Source organism: Rhea americana, unplaced genomic scaffold (assembly GCF_003343005.1).
Source record: "Rhea americana isolate MKP2758 unplaced genomic scaffold, rheAme1 scaffold_84, whole genome shotgun sequence".
Classification (NCBI taxonomy): Eukaryota; Metazoa; Chordata; class Aves; order Rheiformes; family Rheidae; genus Rhea; species Rhea americana.
Window position 1 is genome coordinate 861354 of NW_028187023.1, and position 20673 is coordinate 882026.

The 20673-nt window shown below is 41.2% G+C and overlaps 1 protein-coding gene across 2 annotated transcripts; it reads left to right on the plus strand.

Annotated features, from left to right (window-relative positions):
- Positions 1-84: 84 nt before the first annotated feature.
- THBS1 (thrombospondin 1) lies at positions 85-17291 on the plus strand. Of its 2 annotated transcripts, XM_085323383.1 has the most exons (22): positions 85-276; positions 436-527; positions 1232-1809; positions 2352-2427; positions 2692-2888; positions 3073-3198; positions 4746-4839; positions 6020-6193; positions 6554-6730; positions 7069-7242; positions 7412-7539; positions 7650-7802; positions 8354-8572; positions 9084-9191; positions 9573-9732; positions 10129-10247; positions 12154-12388; positions 12783-13010; positions 13147-13418; positions 13832-13929; positions 14053-14192; positions 14913-17291. In XM_085323383.1, the coding sequence occupies exons 2-22, from the start codon at positions 461-463 to the stop codon at positions 14918-14920; spliced, it is 3531 nt and encodes a 1176-aa protein (XP_085179509.1). In that variant the 5' UTR covers positions 85-276; positions 436-460; the 3' UTR covers positions 14921-17291. The 2 variants fall into 2 exon arrangements, with proteins under 2 accessions (XP_085179509.1, XP_085179508.1); XM_085323382.1 differs by lacking the exon at positions 14913-17291 and having other exon boundaries at positions 14053-14239.
- Positions 17292-20673: the final 3382 nt, after the last annotated feature.

Genomic DNA, 20673 nt, shown 5'->3' on the forward strand with positions numbered 1-20673 from the left:
CCGCTGATTGGCCCGCCGCGCTCTGAGGAATGCGAGCGACCCTTTAAAGGCGCGCGCGGCGCCCGGCGCCCGCAGAGCAGCGGGCAGGGCTGGCGGGACAGCGCGGACAGCCGCCGCCCCAACCGCCACCCCAACCAACTGCCACAACCGCCACAACCGCCACGCCGACCCGCCTCGGGGCTGCGCGCCGCTCTCCCCCGCCGGGACGGCTCGGGCTGCCGCAGGATACTAGCCGCTGGGTGCCCTGCGGATCGCGCCTGCCCGCTCTCCCCGGAGGTAAGTGCTGAAGCAGCCGCTGCCCCGCAGGGTGGCGGCGGGCACCTGTCCTGTCCCTGCTGCTTCGCACCTCGCAGCCTCCCTGCCCCCGGGGTGCTCGGGCAGCGCCGGGCGCCTGGATGCAGCTGGGTGACCTTCTTCCTTCGTGGTTGTCTCTAGGTTGGTTCGGAGGCAGATCGTAGCCATGGGGCCAGCAGCTATTCTCGTTGTCCTCCTCGTGCTTGGTGCCTCTGAGGCCAAGCGGGCGGCAGGTAAGAGCGGCCTCCGAGCTCTGCATCTGCGGTTTTGTTACTCTGAGCGGTCACAGAGGTGCAGAAGGAAAAGGTCTTGGTATCTGGGAAGGCAGATGAAATTGTGCTGAAGAGCTCCAAAACTTTCAGAGAACAAAAATGTTTTAAATGTGTCAATGTTTTAAATGCTTTAGTACTATCTAATTATGGGTTATGAACAGCAAAATTTCTTCTGGCATGGAATTCATGGAACCTCTGAAAAAAAGCATGGGGACACCAGGACTTCAGGGAATAGCTTATCCACCTCCCTGTGGTAGGCAGAGGAGTCTAATGTAGGAACTGACTGGGAAAGGAATAGGGCAATAGGTTGCTGTATTGGGGGCTACAGAGAAATTTCCCTCCTTGCTTTTACTCTGTCTGACTAAGCAAGTGCTCTTTGCAATAACCTCACACTAGGATACAGCACCCTGGGCTGCTGAGGTGCCAAAACTGCTGCTACCAGTGTGCAGCAGGCACTCCTGTGCCCACTGGCTCCTTTACAAGAATGCACATGTAGCAACTCCTGGTGGGACTGCAGTACTATCACAGCTTCTGTCYGTGCTCTAACATGAGACTCTGTTCCTTGCATTAGATGAAACTTGAGCCAATGTATACTTAACTTGGTCTCTTCTTGTCCATTGCTCATGGTCTGATCTCTCTGATTGCTTGCTCTGATCTCTCTGCAGAATCAAGGGCAGATGATAACAGCGTGTTTGATCTCTTTGAGCTCATCGGCTTTATTCGCAAGGGAGCTGGGCGTCGGGCACCCGGGGTGCACCTGGTGAAGGGACCAGAGTCCTCCAGCCCTGCTTACCGTATTGAAGATGCCAGTCGCATCCCTCCTGTCCCTGATGACAAGTTCCAAGACTTACTAGATGCCATCCATGCTGAGAAGGGGTTCATCCTTCTGGCCACTCTCCGACAAGCCAAGAAGAGTAGAGGCACACTGCTGGCTGTGGAACGGAAAGATGGCTCTGGTCATGTCTTCAGTCTAGTATCCAATGGCAAGGCAGGCACCTTGGACCTAAGCCTTTCTGGTGATGGAAAGCAACAATTAGTGTCAGTAGAGGATGCCTTACTAGCTACAGGACACTGGAAGAATATCACCCTGTTTGTGCAGGAGGACCGGGCTCAGCTCTATGTGGGATGTGAAAAGATGGAGAATGCTGAACTTGACATCCCCATCCAGAATATCTTCACTAGGGATCTGGCCAACAGTGCCAGGCTCCGTATTGCCAAAGGGGGAGTCAACGACAACTTTCAGGTAAGACTTTCACTTCCATTTTGGCTACTGCTTTCAGTCATCTGCCTTGAAGATGTATCGGCTACTCAACCAGCCCAAACATCTACAGAGATATAGCCAATATGGTGAAAGGGGTGCTACCACAAATGAGCTTTTGTACATCTGATATGAACCATCTCTAAAGTCACTACATTTTAATAATGCTGTTTGAGTGAAGCACAAACTTGCAGTTAGAACTTCTTACAGCAATAACTAGGCCATAAAGCTTCTGATTAGGCAGTTGTAGCTTCATTACTCAGCTTATTACACAAGTTTCTGAAATACATGTGTGGTTTTTTTCCTTCCTGTCTGGACAGTTGCCAGGTCCTTGTGGTCAAGGATGAGAATGTTAGGAAGCAGGGTTTGTCCTCTTTGAGGAAAATGTTTCACCTTGCTGTCTACCTAATGTGAAATTACTCTTAATGATCTTGTGACGTTATGTGTCTACAAACACTTTCCATTCAAGTTACACTTCTTCCCCTTGCTGTTGCTRCAAGTAGCTGTAATTCTTTCTCCCTCCACAGGGACTGCTGCAGAATGTGCGGTTTGTGTTTGGAACAACTCTGGAAACCATCCTGAGGAACAAGGGCTGCTCCAGCTGTAAGTCTGCAGTCTCTTTCTGACTCCAGTGACCTATTAAAAATTSCTCAGTATGTTAGCAAGACAAGTCGAGACAGAACTCAGAAGTATGCTGACATACAAATCCACATTGCATGAGAAATAAGATTATTTTTCTTCAGGCTCCCTAATGAATCTGGTAACAGCTGTTTAGCAGGTGTTACCTGGAATGATAAGGCACATAGTGAAAATTTACTTTGGACTTTTTACCTTGGCATTTACCTTATGTGTATTGTTGTCTCTTAGCCACTAGTGCGATCATTACATTGGACAACCCCATCAATGGTTCCAGCCCAGCTATCCGCACTAATTACATYGGCCACAAAACAAAGGACATTCAAGCAGTCTGTGGCTTTTCCTGTGATGAACTAACGAACATGTTTGTGGAACTGCAAGGGCTACGGTCCATGGTTACAACACTTCAAGATAGAGTGCGCAAAGTGGTGAGTGCTGATTAAATTCACATTACCTTTCATCAACTGGCACTTAGTGAATTCAAACTTGCCTTTGTGTGCCTGGATGAACAGTTATAACTTTACTGTTGTCTGGTCTATTAATTTTGTGGAAAAGGTTGTTTTCTGTATTGAGTTCTAAATATCTTCTCTCTGCTYCCCTCCCTGCCTTAAGACTGAGGAAAATGAACTGATTGCTAAAGTAGTCCAGATCACTCCTGGAGTRTGCATTCATAATGGAATCTTCCACAAAAATAAAGAAGAGTGGACTATTGACAGCTGTACTGAATGTACTTGCCAGGTAAGATTCCTCACATTCATAAATCCTCTGTATATAAATTCATGAGCTGAGATTAAGAGATTTCCTTAATTACATTCTTTGTCTGAAAGAGTGACTCCTACACAGGAATAAGCATACTGTTTGTATCTTATCCTTCAGGACTCTCTGGTATGAATGCAGCTTTCATGGTGTTACGACAGCAGTGTTTTAGAAAGATTATACAAAATATCACTCTGATACAACAGTTAACACATGTCTAATTCCATGATTTGGGGAATTCATGTGCTCTTTACATAAATCCAAAGTAAACTAAGAGGTAGCAGCAGAACAAAGTTATAGAAGCTATCAGCTTTCCTCCCTGAGATACCTGGGCTCCACCTTCTGTCCCGACTGAACCTCTTCCTGGCTTAAAAGGAAAAGACTTTCTAGTACTCTGTAAAGGCTCTTAAACTTGCAACTTTTTTCTTTATATAACAAATGCTTCTAGCTGTGTCCCATTAGCTGTTACAGATTAYATACAACAGTAATCCCTTCCAAATTTCAGTTTAACTATTTGAATCTCAGCATCACCTTGTAAGATATTTATGCTTTACTCTGCTTCTGTGGAAYGTTGTAAATTACACTAAAATACAGTTTCTGTTTCTTTAAACTCATTGCCTGCTCCATTTAATTTTGAGTAAAACTTAGAAAAAAAGTGTTTTGGATGAGCAGGCTAACTTGCCCGCCTCTGTTCAGCAACTAAAAGCTGAATGCTTGTAAATGTGCCATCAAAAGTATCTCATTAAGCTCTGAGTCTGCTTGTATAGGTCTTGACATCTTTTGTCTTGTATTCAACAAGCGATACTGTGATTTCAGCCTCTGCTTTCCCAACCCTCTTATTCAATGTTTGCTGTAATCACCTTAATATAGTCACTTCCTTGGAGAAGAGAGGAGATTAACATGGTAATCATGAGAGCATTTTCCTGACCAAGCTGCTACCTTCAAGAAACAAAACTACAGGCTGCACTTAGCTCTTAGTTGGTTTGGAGGTGGTGTTCTTACCCTGCTTGCTTGGCTTAAAGATCAAAGACCTCTAAGTATAAGTCATAGATCTTATGGCTTTTGAGCCAAGTCTACTGAAATCACTTTATTTTTACCATATAACCAGCATAAATCCATATTAACAGACAAGAAAACTGGCTTCAGATTCTTGGTTTGTTCCCTTGATGTCTGAGGGAATTATACTTAGTATATTTTATAAAAGTTTTTGACTCTAGCATCTGGTAGCTACCTTTGTTCAGCTTGTACTAAACCAAAATACTTCAGCTCTTAACAGAAGAATAATTGAGGAATATGGGAGAGATGGCAAAAATAGAGAGGGGACAAAGTTTGACTAAGAACACCTGGAACTATCTACCCTTGCATTGTGTCAGCTCTAAATACAAGAGTTGTTTGTATTTTAGACACTATTCAGTCTTTTCTAAGTGCTAGAGAAACTTTTTTATTGATCTTTTTAACCTCCAAGTTCAGGCTCCACAGATTGTATTTGTGTTCCACTTGTTCATCGTGATTCTCACAATTCTTTGTAGAACTCCGCCACTATATGCCAGAAAGTGTCGTGCCCTCTAATGCCTTGTTCCAATGCTACTGTTCCYGATGGAGAGTGCTGCCCTCGATGCTGGCGTAAGTGCTTAAAAATACCTTGTGCTTCTGCAGCAACTGGGTCTAGCTCCACACACTGCACTGAAGTGCACCACGATTAGTATAGCCTTACACCACTGGTAGAGTTAGGTTAGCCTGATGCCTCTTTGAGGTTAATTGCATGCAATTTGAAACTTAAAATGACTAACCTTCACTAAATAGCCTATGGCATACAAACCTGCTATATTTACTTCTAACTGTCACTTCTCTAAAGAATGACCACTGAAAACTAGAACACTTCAGACAGGTTTTAGATCATACTGCATTTCTGTAGAGAAAGTAATGGTTTGGCGATTCCTTGGATCAGAGTAATTCAGATAAAATTCAAAAGGTGTTCCAAAACGCAAAGAATATAGCACACAAAGTATGTAGGCAGGTCATATCTTTTAAGTATATGAGACAGCTCTAATCTTCACTAATATGCTACTCCAAATTTCAGCAAGTTAAAATATTTCAGAGAATAATACTGTCTAGCTCTCCTTATCTGCAAAGTAGCTATGAATCAAGCATATTTATATACAAGTTCAAATGGCTTTCTGGAGGATTTCTAGATAGAAGCTTTATAATAAGGAACTGTAATTCACAGATTTTTTTTAAATCAATACTGTGAGTCTTTCAGATTCTAATTCCTTCTATGGGTAGATTTGTTTTTTCCCCAGCAAACATAACTACTGCAAATTGCATGCTAATTAATCTTGATCATGCTGAGAAAAAAGAAACCTTGCAAAAAAGACCTCAGTATTGGTGACTGATGAACCTGATGTAATAATGATGAATTCAGAAARGCTAGAAAGAGTGAAGTGGAATAGGAAGTTACAAGAACACTTCTTGTTTTGAAATAACTTAAAACAATTCCTTTTAAAACAGAATGCAGGAAAAGTTCTTGTATACTAATTAGGTATATTTGTGTCTTAAAGTAAGCTGGAAGTTGACAGAGGAAACTACTCAATTCCTATCTGAGCTTTTAGATGCATGAAACAGGTGATGCATGTGGGCACTGAAACATTCTAGTTCACGGCATTTATCTTGTAAGAAAAAGGAAGATGCGTGTAYTTTTTGAGAAGTGTTGTCTCCACTTTGTGAAGCAAGTGTGAGAAAAGACTATGAAAAACACATGCCCACAATCTTTCCCGGGCTATAACAGAACTGTGCACCTTTGCAGCTAGCGACTAYGCTGATGATGGATGGTCTCCTTGGTCTGAATGGACGTCATGTTCCGTCACCTGCGGGAACGGGATTCAACAGAGAGGGCGCTCCTGTGACAGTCTCAATAATCGCTGTGAAGGGTCTTCTGTACAAACTCGAACTTGCCACCTTCAGGAGTGTGATAAGAGGTGTAAGTACTTATTCTGCTCACACTGGTAATAAAACACAAGGCACTTTTGTTGGCTTGATACATAAAAGCAAAGATCTGCTCCGTCACAGGAACGGAGCATTGGCTTCTAGCTCTACAGACTAATATTAATCAGGTAAAAGAGACCACATAGTTCACGCAGTGCATAAGCATGTTTAGACACTACTCCAAAATCAAAACTTCGGGCAAGTTTAGGTGTAGGGTTTCTTTAGTGAAAAACAACTCGGTTTGTGATGATACTCTAGCTATCCAACATACAGAGTCTTTGGTACAATTCTAGTACTGACCACTACTGTGCAACTGAAGTCTGTTCTTCAAAATCTCTCTCTCTCTCTCCTTCAGTTAAACAGGATGGTGGCTGGAGCCACTGGTCACCATGGTCATCATGTTCTGTCACCTGTGGCACGGGCATGATCACAAGAATTCGTCTCTGCAACTCTCCGGTACCACAGCTGAATGGCAAACCTTGTGAGGGTGAAGCAAGAGAAACCAAATCCTGCCAGAAGGATCCATGCCCAAGTAAGTATGTTCAGGTGATAACTTCTTTTTATCAGCTTAAATAGTGAAATTCTTGAACAGGAGGTTGCTATCTGATCTGTTTCTAGCAATCTTCTCCCTTTGAACTAAGAGGCTGACTAGGTAAAACATCAAATTAGCTTCAAAGTTTTCTACTGCAGTTGTGGTCTAGCCCTTGCATGGAGTRCGTTAATAAGGGCTCCCATCCTGTCATTTATTTCTGAACAATTTCTGAACTGTTCTCACTACAAAAGCAATAGTCCTTGGTCATTGAGCTTACAAACCAGTAGTACAACTGAATTTAAAACTGAATTTGTCTCTTAATTTCTACTTCTCTTCAGTTAATGGCAACTGGGGACCATGGTCTCCATGGGATGCTTGCACAGTCACATGTGGTGGAGGACTTCAAAAACGTAGTCGTCTCTGCAATAATCCTGAGCCTCAGTATGGTGGGAAGACATGCGTAGGTGAAGCTAAAGGGACACAGGTCTGCAACAAACAGGATTGTCCAGTTGGTGAGTATCCCTTCTTAGGATGTTGTTAATCTTGAAAGCACTAATTAAAAACCATGGCAAAAGTCCCTAAAACACAAGTTATAAAATTTTCAATTGACATATTGCAAAACACAGTACTGTAGCAGCCTGCTAAGTGTCTCACCTTAACACTGTCTGATTTGTCTTTCAGATGGCTGTCTGTCTAATCCTTGCTTTGCGGGAACAACATGTACCAGCTCCCCTGATGGCTCCTGGAAGTGTGGTGCCTGTCCTGCTGGCTACCATGGTGATGGTGTCCATTGCCAAGATATTGATGAGGTAAGAAGGATAGTCTGATGCTTGAAGGAGAGCAGAAGAAAATAGGAAGGAAAAATAAAATCCTAGTGCTTTAAAGCACTAATGTTCTTTCTCATACTTTTGCATTTCAGTGCAAAGAGGTTCCTGATGCCTGCTTTGTCTTCAATGGAGTGCACAGGTGTGAGAATACTGAACCTGGGTACAACTGTCTGCCTTGTCCACCACGTTTCACTGGGACGCAGCCATTTGGCCGCAGTGTTGAGGATGCCATGACTAACAAACAGGTATTGTCAACTTGAGCTTTTCTGGGTTACAAATCCTCATGAAGTTTCTAGATAGCAGAAAGCAGCTAAGCATTTTGAGGAACAGGGGAACAGGACCAATTAGATTTGATAAAACACTATCCTCTGTGATGATTCAGAACAGGAGCATTAAATAATTTCAGCTGGAGTTCAAAATGAGTTTTAATTTCTGTTCTCAGCTACAGGAAGTTTCAGGTGTTATATTTAACTTTAGACTAATTTCCTAAGTATTCACTTATGAACCAACAATATGTGACTTGAAGGTCTTTAAATGCTTGGTCCCATTTGAAAATAAGAGGTTTGAGTAAGAGAAATAACAATTGGTTATTACTAAATTGGGGTTAAGACTGCTGCTGGAGTTGGAGTGGGGAGAGAGGAATGTATGAGTTCTTTTTTTTTTTTTTTTTTTTTTTCCTGATTGAAGGATCACTGATCAGAATAGCACATATTTTTCATGCCTTATTGGTATCTCTGGGAAGAATGAGGGACTAAAAAGATGCTTCCAGTGGATTTACTCTCTGTGTGGCTTCTAGGTTTGCAAGCCACGTAATCCGTGCACAGATGGAACACATGATTGCAACAAGAATGCCAAATGCAATTACCTTGGCCACTTCAGTGACCCTATGTATCGCTGTGAATGTAAACCAGGCTATGCTGGCAATGGCATAATCTGTGGAGAAGATACTGACTTGGATGGATGGCCAAATGAGAACCTTGTCTGTGTTGCCAATGCCACCTACCACTGTAAAAAAGTAAGTTTATGCTGTTTTCYTGTCTACTGTTTTAACAGCTTGCCTGTATGTGGAACATAAAGTGTTTTCTGCTTGAACTGTAAAGCAATCTACTCGCTACTTGGAGCTATTAAATTACCCTCTGTGCAGATAAAACAAGTAAAATATTCCTCTGTGTAGGAGTTCCACTCTCAAGGTATGGGTAGGAGTATTTTGGTGTTGCTTTAGACATTCCTGCAATCTCAAAAAAGCCTAAAATTATAAATATTTAGAATAAATGTAGTTTCTATATCAACTCTTCTCTGACAGATATCCATCTCCAGGGGAAGAAAAAGAGGGTACAATCATGGTTTTAAGTGATTTAGACTATGGCTTCTAGACCTACCCTCACAATAGTATGACTAGTTAAAACCAGTAGAGTTACAGTAAAATAATACTTGTATGATTGGCATATGATTATACCTTATTTGCTAAGAACCCTATTGTAGTTCATGGCAGCAGTAAACACATCTGTGCATTTTCTTCTTTCTAGGACAACTGCCCCAATCTGCCGAACTCTGGGCAGGAAGACTACGATAAGGATGGGATTGGTGATGCCTGTGACAACGATGATGATAACGATAATATTCCTGATGACCGGGTAAGCCAACACAGAAAACAGCCCTTGTGAATGGAGCTCTCCCATTCCCCTTCCCAGAGCCAGTCTAGCTTCTGACCTATAATCTTAACAGAAGACCGTAGGAAATTGCTGGCACTGACAGCTATCCTTGAAACCTTTATATATGCATAGCTATGCAGACAAAAAACCTTTGGCAGCTGGCTGAACTTTGGAAATGAATCTTCATTTTTATTCAGCCATTCTTGCCCTTATGCAAGCAATAGGGTGTTTTGAGATAAATGCATTTCAGTTTTAAAAGGCAGGAAAACAGTTGTTTTTGTATAGCAGCCTAAGTAGAATAGGGTCTCATTAAAGGTTTAACTTGAATCTTTTTAAAACTTTACTACTTTCTCCCTCTTTCAGGACAACTGTCCATTCATCTACAACCCACAGCAGTATGACTATGACAAGGATGATGTTGGTGACCGCTGTGATAACTGCCCCTACAATCACAACCCTGATCAGACTGACACAGACAACAATGGAGAAGGAGATGCCTGTGCAGTGGATATTGATGGAGATGGTATGTGTCCTCTATTCACACCTTTAAACTGTTTTCTAATCAGATTGATGAAATGCTGCCTTATATGGTACCGTTAACCTTTCACCAAAATCTTATACCCAAACGCACAAAAACTCGCCTCTGGTGCTTTCCGGACGTAATGGCTATCAAARTAACACAGCTAATGGAAAGTCACCTTGTACTATACACATTTGGGAACAGTTATATTTTAGCCCTATTTTCACAGGCAGTGGGAACARAAATGGTGTGTGTGGGGGCAGCTAATGATATGTTAGGGCTGTAAGAGGGTCCTCATGCTTTCAAGTATCTATCGCTAAGTGTGTAGTGGCTTTCAACAGCCCTTCTTTGTGGCATCTAGATCTTCGGGCTTGCATTCATGTTTCCTTAATTTTGCAGGTGTCCTTAATGAAATGGATAACTGCCAGTATGTCTACAATGTAGACCAGAGGGATACAGACTTGGATGGTGTTGGAGATCAGTGCGACAACTGTCCACTAGAACACAATCCTGACCAGGTAGGGGATTTGCATTATACAGATGGAGGATTTGAATTATAGAAATACTGTATCTTGTGTTGCAGATCATATTTAAACAACAAGCTACAGCTTAAACTTGACTTGTACATCCTTTTCCTTGACTTGCCAAGTGRTGCCTTTATCAGATGATATCATATGCTCATAGTTTAAACTGCTGCTAGGTATTTTCAGAAAAGAATTCTAGTGAAGGTCTCTGAGACTATTGCATGCAATCTCCTAAACACTTCTTAGGTTTGTCAGCTACAGTGATTCTCATATTAAGGATCTGAAATTCCTGGAGCATTGTATGAAATTCAGATGAGTAGGGACTATCCTCTTCAGTATCCCATAGTGTAGCCAGGACATACTTTTGTCAGGCTGCAGATATACAGAAATACAAATCTATGAATTAAAGATGGATTGCAGAGGCTGGCCACCTTAAAGTCCAGTTCAAATCTTTCTAGAAAAGAAGCAATAGCCAAATACCTCTTAAACATACTTCCTGGACTTGCAGGATGTACTATGTATTATAAAATATGCTAGGAGAAGAATTACTACTTAAACATGATTAGGTCAAAGTATTAAATATGGCTTTGCATTTTGTTTCTTATAAACACAAGGTTTATAACCTTTCTTTAACCTTTGGCCTTGTGTCCAAAACAGCTGCATATCAAAAAATCATTTGTCTACCAGTATAGTGAAGCACAGCTTGCTTTACTTCTCAAGGGCAAAGGCACATTCTCAAGGGCAAAGGCACATTCTGAGAATTGCAAAACCTTTTTTCCAAGTCTAAGAGGAATCCAGCCTCTCACACAACTTCAAAAATATTTGAAGATGGAAGTGCATAAAGCCTGTGGTGTCCTGTCAAGTACAAAGCTGTAAGGTTAACAGCTTCAGGGACATAACTGGAATGTTTAAAGGGTTAGAAAGCTGCTGCAAATCAGTGGAATCTAGTATAGTACTGTCTTCTAGCCTATAACCAGAGATACTTGAGGATTTAAACTTACTATAAAATTACTTAATCTTTGTCACTCACCTGACTACTTCCCCCGCCCTGAGAGTAGCAARTGGCTGAAGATCCTTTCTACTTCTCTATTATTTACAAGCAGTGCTTCTCTTAACACTTTGGAATCTTAATATAAGTCTTTAGTGGCTTTCAAACACTTTCCTCATCAAGCTGTGGAGGCAGGGAGATAAGATTCCAAACTGCAGAACCAGTAGCTATTGGAATTATGTGGTATGCCTTCTATCAGTGCCAGCTCCTGGTCATCAGCACTGGCAAGGCTACTTGCCTTAAGGTAGCCTCAGAGGTAACTGGATTGTTTTCCTTATTTCAGAAACAGAGTAAGCAAATGACTGACTAAAATGTGATCAGCACCTGCAGAAGTTCATTCAGCCTTTGCAGACTGCTAAGGCAATAATAGTCCTAACTTACTGAGAAGTCAGAGGGCATGAAGAACATTATAGGCTTCTTATCATTAAGAAAATAATTCTRTAGGGTAGAAGCTGTTAAATGAACACCTTTGCTTCAATGCAAGTCTCAATGACTAGGTACAGAATARTTCTGTCCTTATCTGGTCCTTGGAACCAGGAAGCCCCAAGAGCAGGTGGGAAGTGAAGTATCCTGTGTTAAACATGCTAGAGTCACATGGCAGAAGGAAAAGAGGAAGAGAAGCTGACACCACACTGTATTCTGCTGCTGTGGAATCAAATTAAGATCAGGGCACTACTAAAGCAGCCTCAAGACAGTGAGTACAGGCAGCTTAAGGAAGCATGYGTTCTTATATCCATCTTAGCTCTTAGTAAAGCAAGCAGAACTTCCAATTAATTCTAGCTATTAAGGTACCTATTTCTGTTATTTCTTTAAAGTGTCTTTAAAATGTTCTTTATTTTTTCCCTTTCATAGGAAGATGCTGATTCTGACCGCATAGGWGATGAATGTGACAACAACCAGGACATAGACGAAGATGGTCATCAAAATAACCTTGATAACTGCCCCTATGTGCCCAATGCTAATCAAGCTGACCATGACAAGGATGGAAAAGGTGATGCCTGTGACCATGATGACGACAATGATGGTATCCCTGATGACAAAGATAACTGCAGACTGGTTGCCAACCCAGATCAAGCTGATTCTGATGGTAAGATGGCTGGTAACATAGCGACTTAATTTTAAAAGTCTATTCCAACAGTTAGATACTGTGCTCTGTGCTGGACAAAACCTTCAAGTAACAAAAAGCTAGATTGTCTCTACTGATGTTACAGTATTCAATAAAAGCAAGGAATAATTTAAAAATGACCACATACCCAGCTTATTAGTAGTGTATGAAACACCAGGATGGAGGGAAAGGACACTTGTACAGTAGCTGAACTGGCAGCTGTAATGTGTCTGCCAGAACTACCTGGGTAGTCAAGAGCTTTGTAGTAAATACTTCAACTCCATGACGTAAGATTTGGAAGCAGCTATGGTAACAAACAACTATTAATGTCTGACTTCTTGGAATTTGTCATGGTAAAATTTCTTACACTCTGCAGGTGATGGACGTGGAGATGCTTGCAAAGATGACTTTGACCAAGACAGTGTGCCAGACATTGATGACATCTGCCCTGAAAATGTGGACATTAGTGAGACTGACTTCCGACGATTTCAGATGATTCCCCTGGATCCCAAGGGAACATCCCAAAACGATCCCAACTGGGTTGTTCGTCACCAGGGTAAAGAACTGGTTCAGACAGTCAACTGTGATCCTGGACTTGCAGTGGGTAAGTGGGTAATCTTAACTCTTACAGGCACTGCACCATTGACCAGGGCAGGGTAGAAGTAACTTAGTAGTTTGTCAGTCCTTCAGCGTCACAAAAAAATCAAGGTTTCAAACTTCCTTCTTTAATGCCCATGCAGGTTTTGATGAATTCAATGCTGTGGACTTCAGTGGCACATTCTTCATCAACACAGAAAGGGATGATGATTATGCTGGCTTCGTATTTGGCTACCAATCTAGCAGTCGTTTCTATGTTGTCATGTGGAAGCAGATCACCCAGTCTTACTGGGACCCCACACCAACCAAAGCTCAAGGCTACTCGGGTCTCTCCATCAAAGTTGTGAATTCAACCACAGGTCCAGGAGAACATCTTCGTAATGCTCTGTGGCACACAGGGAACACTCCCGGCCAGGTAAGAATGGCGCTTTGATAAACCACTTTTCTGCACTGTACGGCAGGCTATGCTATCAACAGGTTAGACACTCAGGTCTGCATATGCTGGTCAGGATAGGATAGGCTTCTTGGCAAAGACAAGAATTAACTTTTATATAACTTGGTAATTATCCTCAATTATGCAAAATATTAACAGAAGTACATGCTGCAGAGAGTCTCTAGCATAAACAAATGCCTTTCTGGAATACTGAAATATGTTCCATTTACATATTTAAAAATAAATGTAAATATAGCTAGTTTCAAAAGACCCCATTTCAGAGCCTACTGACTAACTCTTTACATTTACTCCTCAAACAAAGAATCATCAAGACCTTTTCATGCCAAAATAATGCCTACATTATCTCAGGACTGTGATTAATTATTTTCTTGTAGGTGAGAACTTTGTGGCATGACCCTCGTCACATAGGCTGGAAAGACTTCACAGCATACAGATGGCGTCTGAGCCATAGACCAAAGACTGGCTACATCAGGTGAGCATGTTACTTTTATCTGAAGTAGTTTTCAAAAAAGAAAAATGRTTTGTCTTAAACTAGAAATCTGTAAAGCCCAACAGAGGCTTGTCAAAGATGACTTAAYCTGATGTCTTTTTGTAGAGTTGTAATGTATGAAGGGAAGAAAATCATGGCAGACTCGGGACCAATCTATGATAAAACCTATGCTGGTGGTCGGCTAGGATTATTTGTCTTCTCTCAAGAAATGGTGTTCTTCTCAGATCTTAAATATGAATGCAGAGGTAAGGAGGACATTTTATTGATGTGACTTAGCTTAGCTGATTCCTTAGCCTACATTAAAAAAAAAATAAATAAAAAAATAAAGCTTTGAGAAAGCCACTGTAAAGACAGAATGAGACAGATCAAAAGAAAAGAGCTAAATGTTTCTAAATGTTATTCTGTGGAATAGTTTTGTTCATAATCTTTCATGGCTTGATTTTAAGCAAGTTCTGCCAGCATAAACAGGACACCTTTTTGATAAATTCTGCACTGTTAGCTTGTATAAAATATTAAGTTTATTTCTATCCTGCTATTTCAAAGGAATAAGAATCTGTGTTAAGATATTTCTCTTCTGGAACTTAATTACTCTTTTTTTTTAAAAAATGTATCAACACAGATGACAAAGTCTAAGATGAAAATGCAGAATTTTGACTTTAGCAAGACAGTCATATCTGCTATGCAAATAAACTAACTTGTTTACAACAAAGCAAATCATAAGGYTGTACAAGCATTGCACTCTTGCAGTTCAGAGGTGATAAGTGCATATCAGTAGATCCAGGTGCCCTAGTTTTCCTTAAATTGTGACTTCATTATGAAATGGTTACAGCAAGTAACCATAAGCACTTTCAGTATCCTTTACCAAAATGTTATTACTAAATGTCTTTAGAGATTAATTTCTAGACATAATCATGGTTAATAATACAGAAATACTTAGATATCTAACTTCCTCTTTCTTTCCACAGACCCATAATCACAAGGTTATTGGATCCAGAGACTATTTAAAAATGCTGGTATTGCACCTTCTGAAACGTTTAGCCTTTACAAATCCTGGGACCATTGTATTACTCCTTCCTTTCTTCTTTCTGCATAAATGTGGACTCAAAACACATGACCTGCCTCAAGAGAATGCTTTTGAGAGAATGAAAGCGAGAACATACTTGGTATCTGACCTCTGCTGGAATGGAAGGAAACAAATGTCTCTTGCAAACGAGAATTGTCTTCACTGAACAARCACTTCTTTCAGTAGGAAAGACATTTGTTTTGCTGTTTATCACAGTGCGGTGTCATTGCCTCTCTAACTGGAGGTCCCATGGAGTAGCATTTTTGTAAAAAGAACATCTTTGGATGTGCTGTGGACTACTTAAACTAAAGACCTTTCATTGTGTGGGGCGARGAGTTTTTTTGGGTGGGAGGGTGAGTTGTAACCCTTCTTTCTTTAAGGAAGAGGGGGAGCAATTTTTTTAATGGGGTTTGTGCTATCTTGGTTTACATCTATTTAACTTGGAAAAGTGATTATCCTCTTATTTTCACATCTTTCAGATGAAAATGCAGGCCTTGACTTTTAGGGGGCAGGGGTGATGAGCTAGATCAGCTGCTCTATTATACAAGACAAAACAGACATCCTGAAGCTGATTTCCATGGTGGGAGGGGGGAAGAGGATAAAAATTGGCACACTGGATCACACCAGCTTTGGGAGAACTGGGATTTACAATTAGATTCTTTCTTTGCCTGGTTGGATGCAGATCTATCTTACCATGTCTGAAAAAAACAGTTAAAGGTGCCAGAGTGCACCACCATCTCAACTAGCACTGTGCTGTCCTTCAGGGAACCAGCATGTGCTTCATATTTTATGGTTAAAAAGGCACAAAAATAGCAATGAAAAACATTCCTTTTCTACATGCCATAGATGCTTTAAACCCCTCCCTTCTTAGGGAGGGGAAGGGGCCTGTAGATAAAATAATTAAATTGTAAAATATTTATTTTTACCTATCCTTGATGTTATAATGATTGAGGAATTATTGATTAAAACAAAGAAATGCGTCAAGACTATCCACCTAATCATTGTTACAAGTCTTCATGACTGTAAGATTGTAAATACAGATTATTTATTAACTCTGTTCTATACTGAAACTAGAGTGGTTTTTTGTTTGGTTGTTTTAGTTGAAAAATCTTGTTTGGACCAGATAGTGGCGATGTCTTTGTTACAGAGAGTAATTTTCCCATAAAGGATTTGAGGCACAGGGAAAAGTGGCAGGGTGGGGATTGGAATGTTTGTTTTTCTCAGTCTGAGCTCGGTGTTGGCTCCTTCCTTTGTGCAAGGCAGTTGGTAGCCTGGCAGGCAACTGTTCTGCAGGGTTAAAACTCAAGTCCTCTCAGAGCGTAGCAGTTCCTGTCCCTCAACCCCAGTACTAGCGGTGAGGGAATAGCTTTTATGTTCTTAGCAGTTAGTGCTGTGAACTGTCTGCAGTGCTTTACTGCTCGTCACTGTGCCTGCTTGTTAAAGACAGAGCATCTGCCCGCAGGAGGCTGCAGAAAGAGGCATAATGACCACAGTCAATATCCATTCAGTCTTGCTGTTTGTGCCACTGCACGCTACACAYGCTACACATTGTAACTAACAACGTGCAGCTACAAGAGAAGGAATTCTTCACAGCCTAGACAGGATTTCAGGAGCTCCTTGGGGAAGGAGGAGAGGGCTTGATGTACATTAACAGATGACTTTCCCCAATGGAAGGGGCAGCATCCTTAGACCTACAATATTTTCTCCAAAAAGGAAAAGAGATGAACACAGTGAAAGTTTTACGTACAAATATTACCTCATTGTTGTGTGACTGAGAAAAACTTTAGGATCAAGCAGAGTTCAAATGTCTAACAAACTTTAAAGCTACTGTAGTACTAAAGTTAATGCTGTACATAGTCAGAAATTCTTTGCAGAAAAGTGTATTCCCAGTAAGGAAAGGGCATTGAAAAAATGCCAAATACGATTTCTAATGTTGTGTTATATTTTTTTCTGTTATCTTGTATACCATTGCTTGTATTTTTATAAATTATTTTTCTTGTTGCCATTGTTAGTTAATCATGTAATGGTGTAGATACGCTATTTAAATAATTTATCATGAAATGCTACCTGTAGAGTTAGTATTTCTATTTTTATAAAATGTTTGCACACTGAAGATTTTTTTTTTTTTGCTTCCCTCTTCCCCATGTTTTTGCTAGCATAATTTTCTAAGAATGCTTTTTTTGTAAACATTTTTAACCATTTTCCATTTTAAAGCTGTGTAAGTAAGTTGTACAATAAAGCTTCTTACATACAAGGAACAATAAACCACCACAGACATTTATATCTTTCTGATCTAGTTTTATTTATTCTTTGTAGTATTTCCATGGATCACTGATACACTAATACAGAGCTCTGTTATTCATATTAAATCAGCCTTCAAAAGACATCTCTAAAATAGCTACAAGGAAACGATGATTGTCCTGGAACTCTAACAAGGCTGGGTCTACCTGAGCTTTCAGCCCGGGTATAGCTGCGCATCCATTTGAAAGCACTTCTGCAGTTAGGTAGCACTGCCCCTCAGCCAATTTGATCCTGAAGTCATCACTGAGGACTCACGTAAGTGTAGACACAGCCACATCGCAAAGCAGCTCTTCAGGAATTTTAATCATTCCCAGCCAAGCCTGTCTCCTATTTCTTTTCCATTCATATGCAAGATACTCACCTATCACTATCTATTCTAGAATGAGAACACTAGCRTACCAAAATTTGATGATATGGCACTAAATCAACTGCTGGAACACACTGCTTAAAATAAGAGCAGTAAYACTAGTTTCTTAGTCTTTACTGATGGCATTTGTTTGTGGCCTCTTCAGCAAAGCCAGGTGCTGCCGGAGGAGTGCCATATATCTTCTGCCAAGAAGTGTACTTAAGGGGTTTTGCAGAGATACAAATTTAATCTTCGTATCTCTTTCTCCCATAGCAAATTCTGCACTGGCATAGATTTAACTTAGCTTTACACAGTCACAGCTTTTGTTTTCCTCTTTCATCCTTTCCCTCACACAGCTGCTGAGGAACTGAAATGACAAAATTTTAATTTTTCCTTTTCTGCAGTGAGTATTCGGAGCTCTACAGTATGTTACAACTGCATCTCCATGTTCAAAATCATGTAGATAGATGTATTATGCATATATATTTATATGTATACTCTCTCTATATATTAAAGCTTCTTATAGCTTCGCAGTGATGTAGCACAGGGAGGGTGTTGAAGGAACTCCAGCTCCTTAGATGAGCTAGGTGAGAAGACAAATCATACRTTATGCAGCCCTGATAATTTCTCTGGTAGCAGCCCAAGCTCCTGAACATCTGGCCCACGAGCATGGTTAGGTCAACTCAGCTTCAGAGATCRCAGAAAATGGTGCTCCTGGCTAGCGACTTAGTGTAGAGCCGTTCTCCCTTCCCCTGGCGTGGTCACGAGAAATGCACAACTCCACACTCGCAGCAGTGCTAGCTGGATTATTTTGCTAGGACACACGTGAACAGAAAGCGGCAGTTCAGTCGGATCCCTACCTGCAGAGCCTTGCTGTTTCAGTTACGCAAACTACAACCAGGCTGCCTTGCTCCTCTGATTACAGAAAAGCGCTGTATTTAAATCAAGCTGGGGAGAACCGGCCCATACTAACGTAAAGGAAAGGGAACCCCTGCAAATACAAACAGCAATTCATCGGGTGCTGCCAGCCTTCTCTTTCCCAGGCGTTGTGGAGCAGACGGGGCAGGGGTAACAGGAAACAAAGGGTGTTAGGGCCATAGGGGGTAGCTGGCTCGGGCAGGCTGGCAGCCCCGCGTAGCCTATTGACTCACTAAAGAAAAAGCAGATTGGAACAACGGGGGAGGAGGAGGGGGAACAGCTAAATAGGATTTAGGGTTCCTGCAGCAGGATGGGGGAGAGGAGACTTTTGTTTTGCTCTGTTTTGTYGTTTTAATTACAGACTCACAGAATAGCTGAGGTTGGTAGGGACCTCTGGAGACTGTCTAGTCCAACCCCTGATTAAAGGCTCACTTCTCAGAACCCATGAGAATCAGAGCTGCTTTAAGAGCAGGGAAGGCTGAGAGGCAATGAGTACACAGGGTTTCAAGAGATCAACCACAACAAAGACTGGTTATGCCTGGACTTTCAATCACGGGGGCAAAAATACCTTGTTTACTGTGATGGTGACTACAAAGAGAAGGCAGAGTCCTGTTCCGTGAGGGGCTTTTCTCCTATTTTTCTGTCACTAATCTTTTGAAGACAGTCTTCTACACCTTACTTTATCCCAGTGAGAACAAGGAGAAAAATTACAAAACACAACTCCTGACCTGTTCCTTCCAGAATATGAGCAGCTGCTGAATTTCTGTTCTCATCAGTCACAGTTTTCAGTGCTTGACTTCACTGCTGCACCAGCTTGTTCTGCAGCTCTGGTCCCAAACACTCTGCCTGCGAGGGGCACTAAGTGACGCAACGCTAAAAGACAGAGAAAGTTCCTGCCTGGAGAAATATCTTTACCATATTAGCAGCAAGTATGAAATAGTCTAGATTCAGAAAGCCAATCAGTTCTATAACAGTTATGTGTACATCTATATATGTGTGCACCTCTCTCTCTCTCTCTGTCTATATATATATATATATATATATATATATATATATATATGCGCGCACACACACGTAAAATTGTAAGTTGAAAAAAGAAAAGCCTCAATACATGAAAAAGAGTAACACAGGTGCAATCCATCAAAGAGCAGCATCTGCCCAAGAGAAGGGATAATGTTACCCATGATTTGGCAGCAATATATGCAGTTCCTAATTGCCACTGATGTGAGGGAAGATACCCCTGGCAGCCCATTCCAACGATCCTGTTTGAGCCCAAGCCAAACTTTCACACTGATTTATTATATCCATTTACATAGCATATATCAGTGCAGCATCTGAACTGGAGATGATACGTGGCTCAGAATAATAAAGGCAAGCCATCTGTCTTGTGTTAACCCACAGGTTAACTCATGTGCCGTTCCTTGGAGACTGCAATTACAGTGGGACACAAGAAGGGGCTGCAGACGAGGAAAGGAAGGCCCATACTTACCCAAGTGAAAAAACAACAAACAAAAACTGAGCAGGAAGAACACGCAAAGTGGCTGCACTCTACAACAGCAACTAACTCCACAAGTGAAGYGTGGGGGAAGTACCCCGCTCCCAGCACCCTGGAGTCTCATCAGTGGGACACTTCAGTGCACCAACTAACACATGCTGCGTCCAGTGTCAGTGGGTTCCAGGCCAACTTTTTTGGATAATTAAGCCTTTGAGTTTAATGGTATTGCAGAGAGAGAATCAGAAGTGCAATGCTTGCTTACCACAGCTTTATTGCATTAAACCTACGTTCAGCATGTGTAGTTTGACCTATAGAGACAGGTAACCTACTGAAATAAAGACTGAAATAGCCTTAGCAAGATAAACATTTTAATGAYAACAATGCACATGACTATTGATATCACTAGGATTTTATAACAAAGTTTTTAAACTGGTAATTAGCTGATTTTCAACATAAATTCAACTTAGAAAGGATTGCTCAGATTGTGCAAGAGAACACRCTTAACATAGCTGCAAGGTCATTTCTAGTCTTTATTTCAGATCTTCTCCAAGAGAGAGAAAACAGGTGCACAAAGTCAAATGAATGTTTAAGTAAAGTTATGGA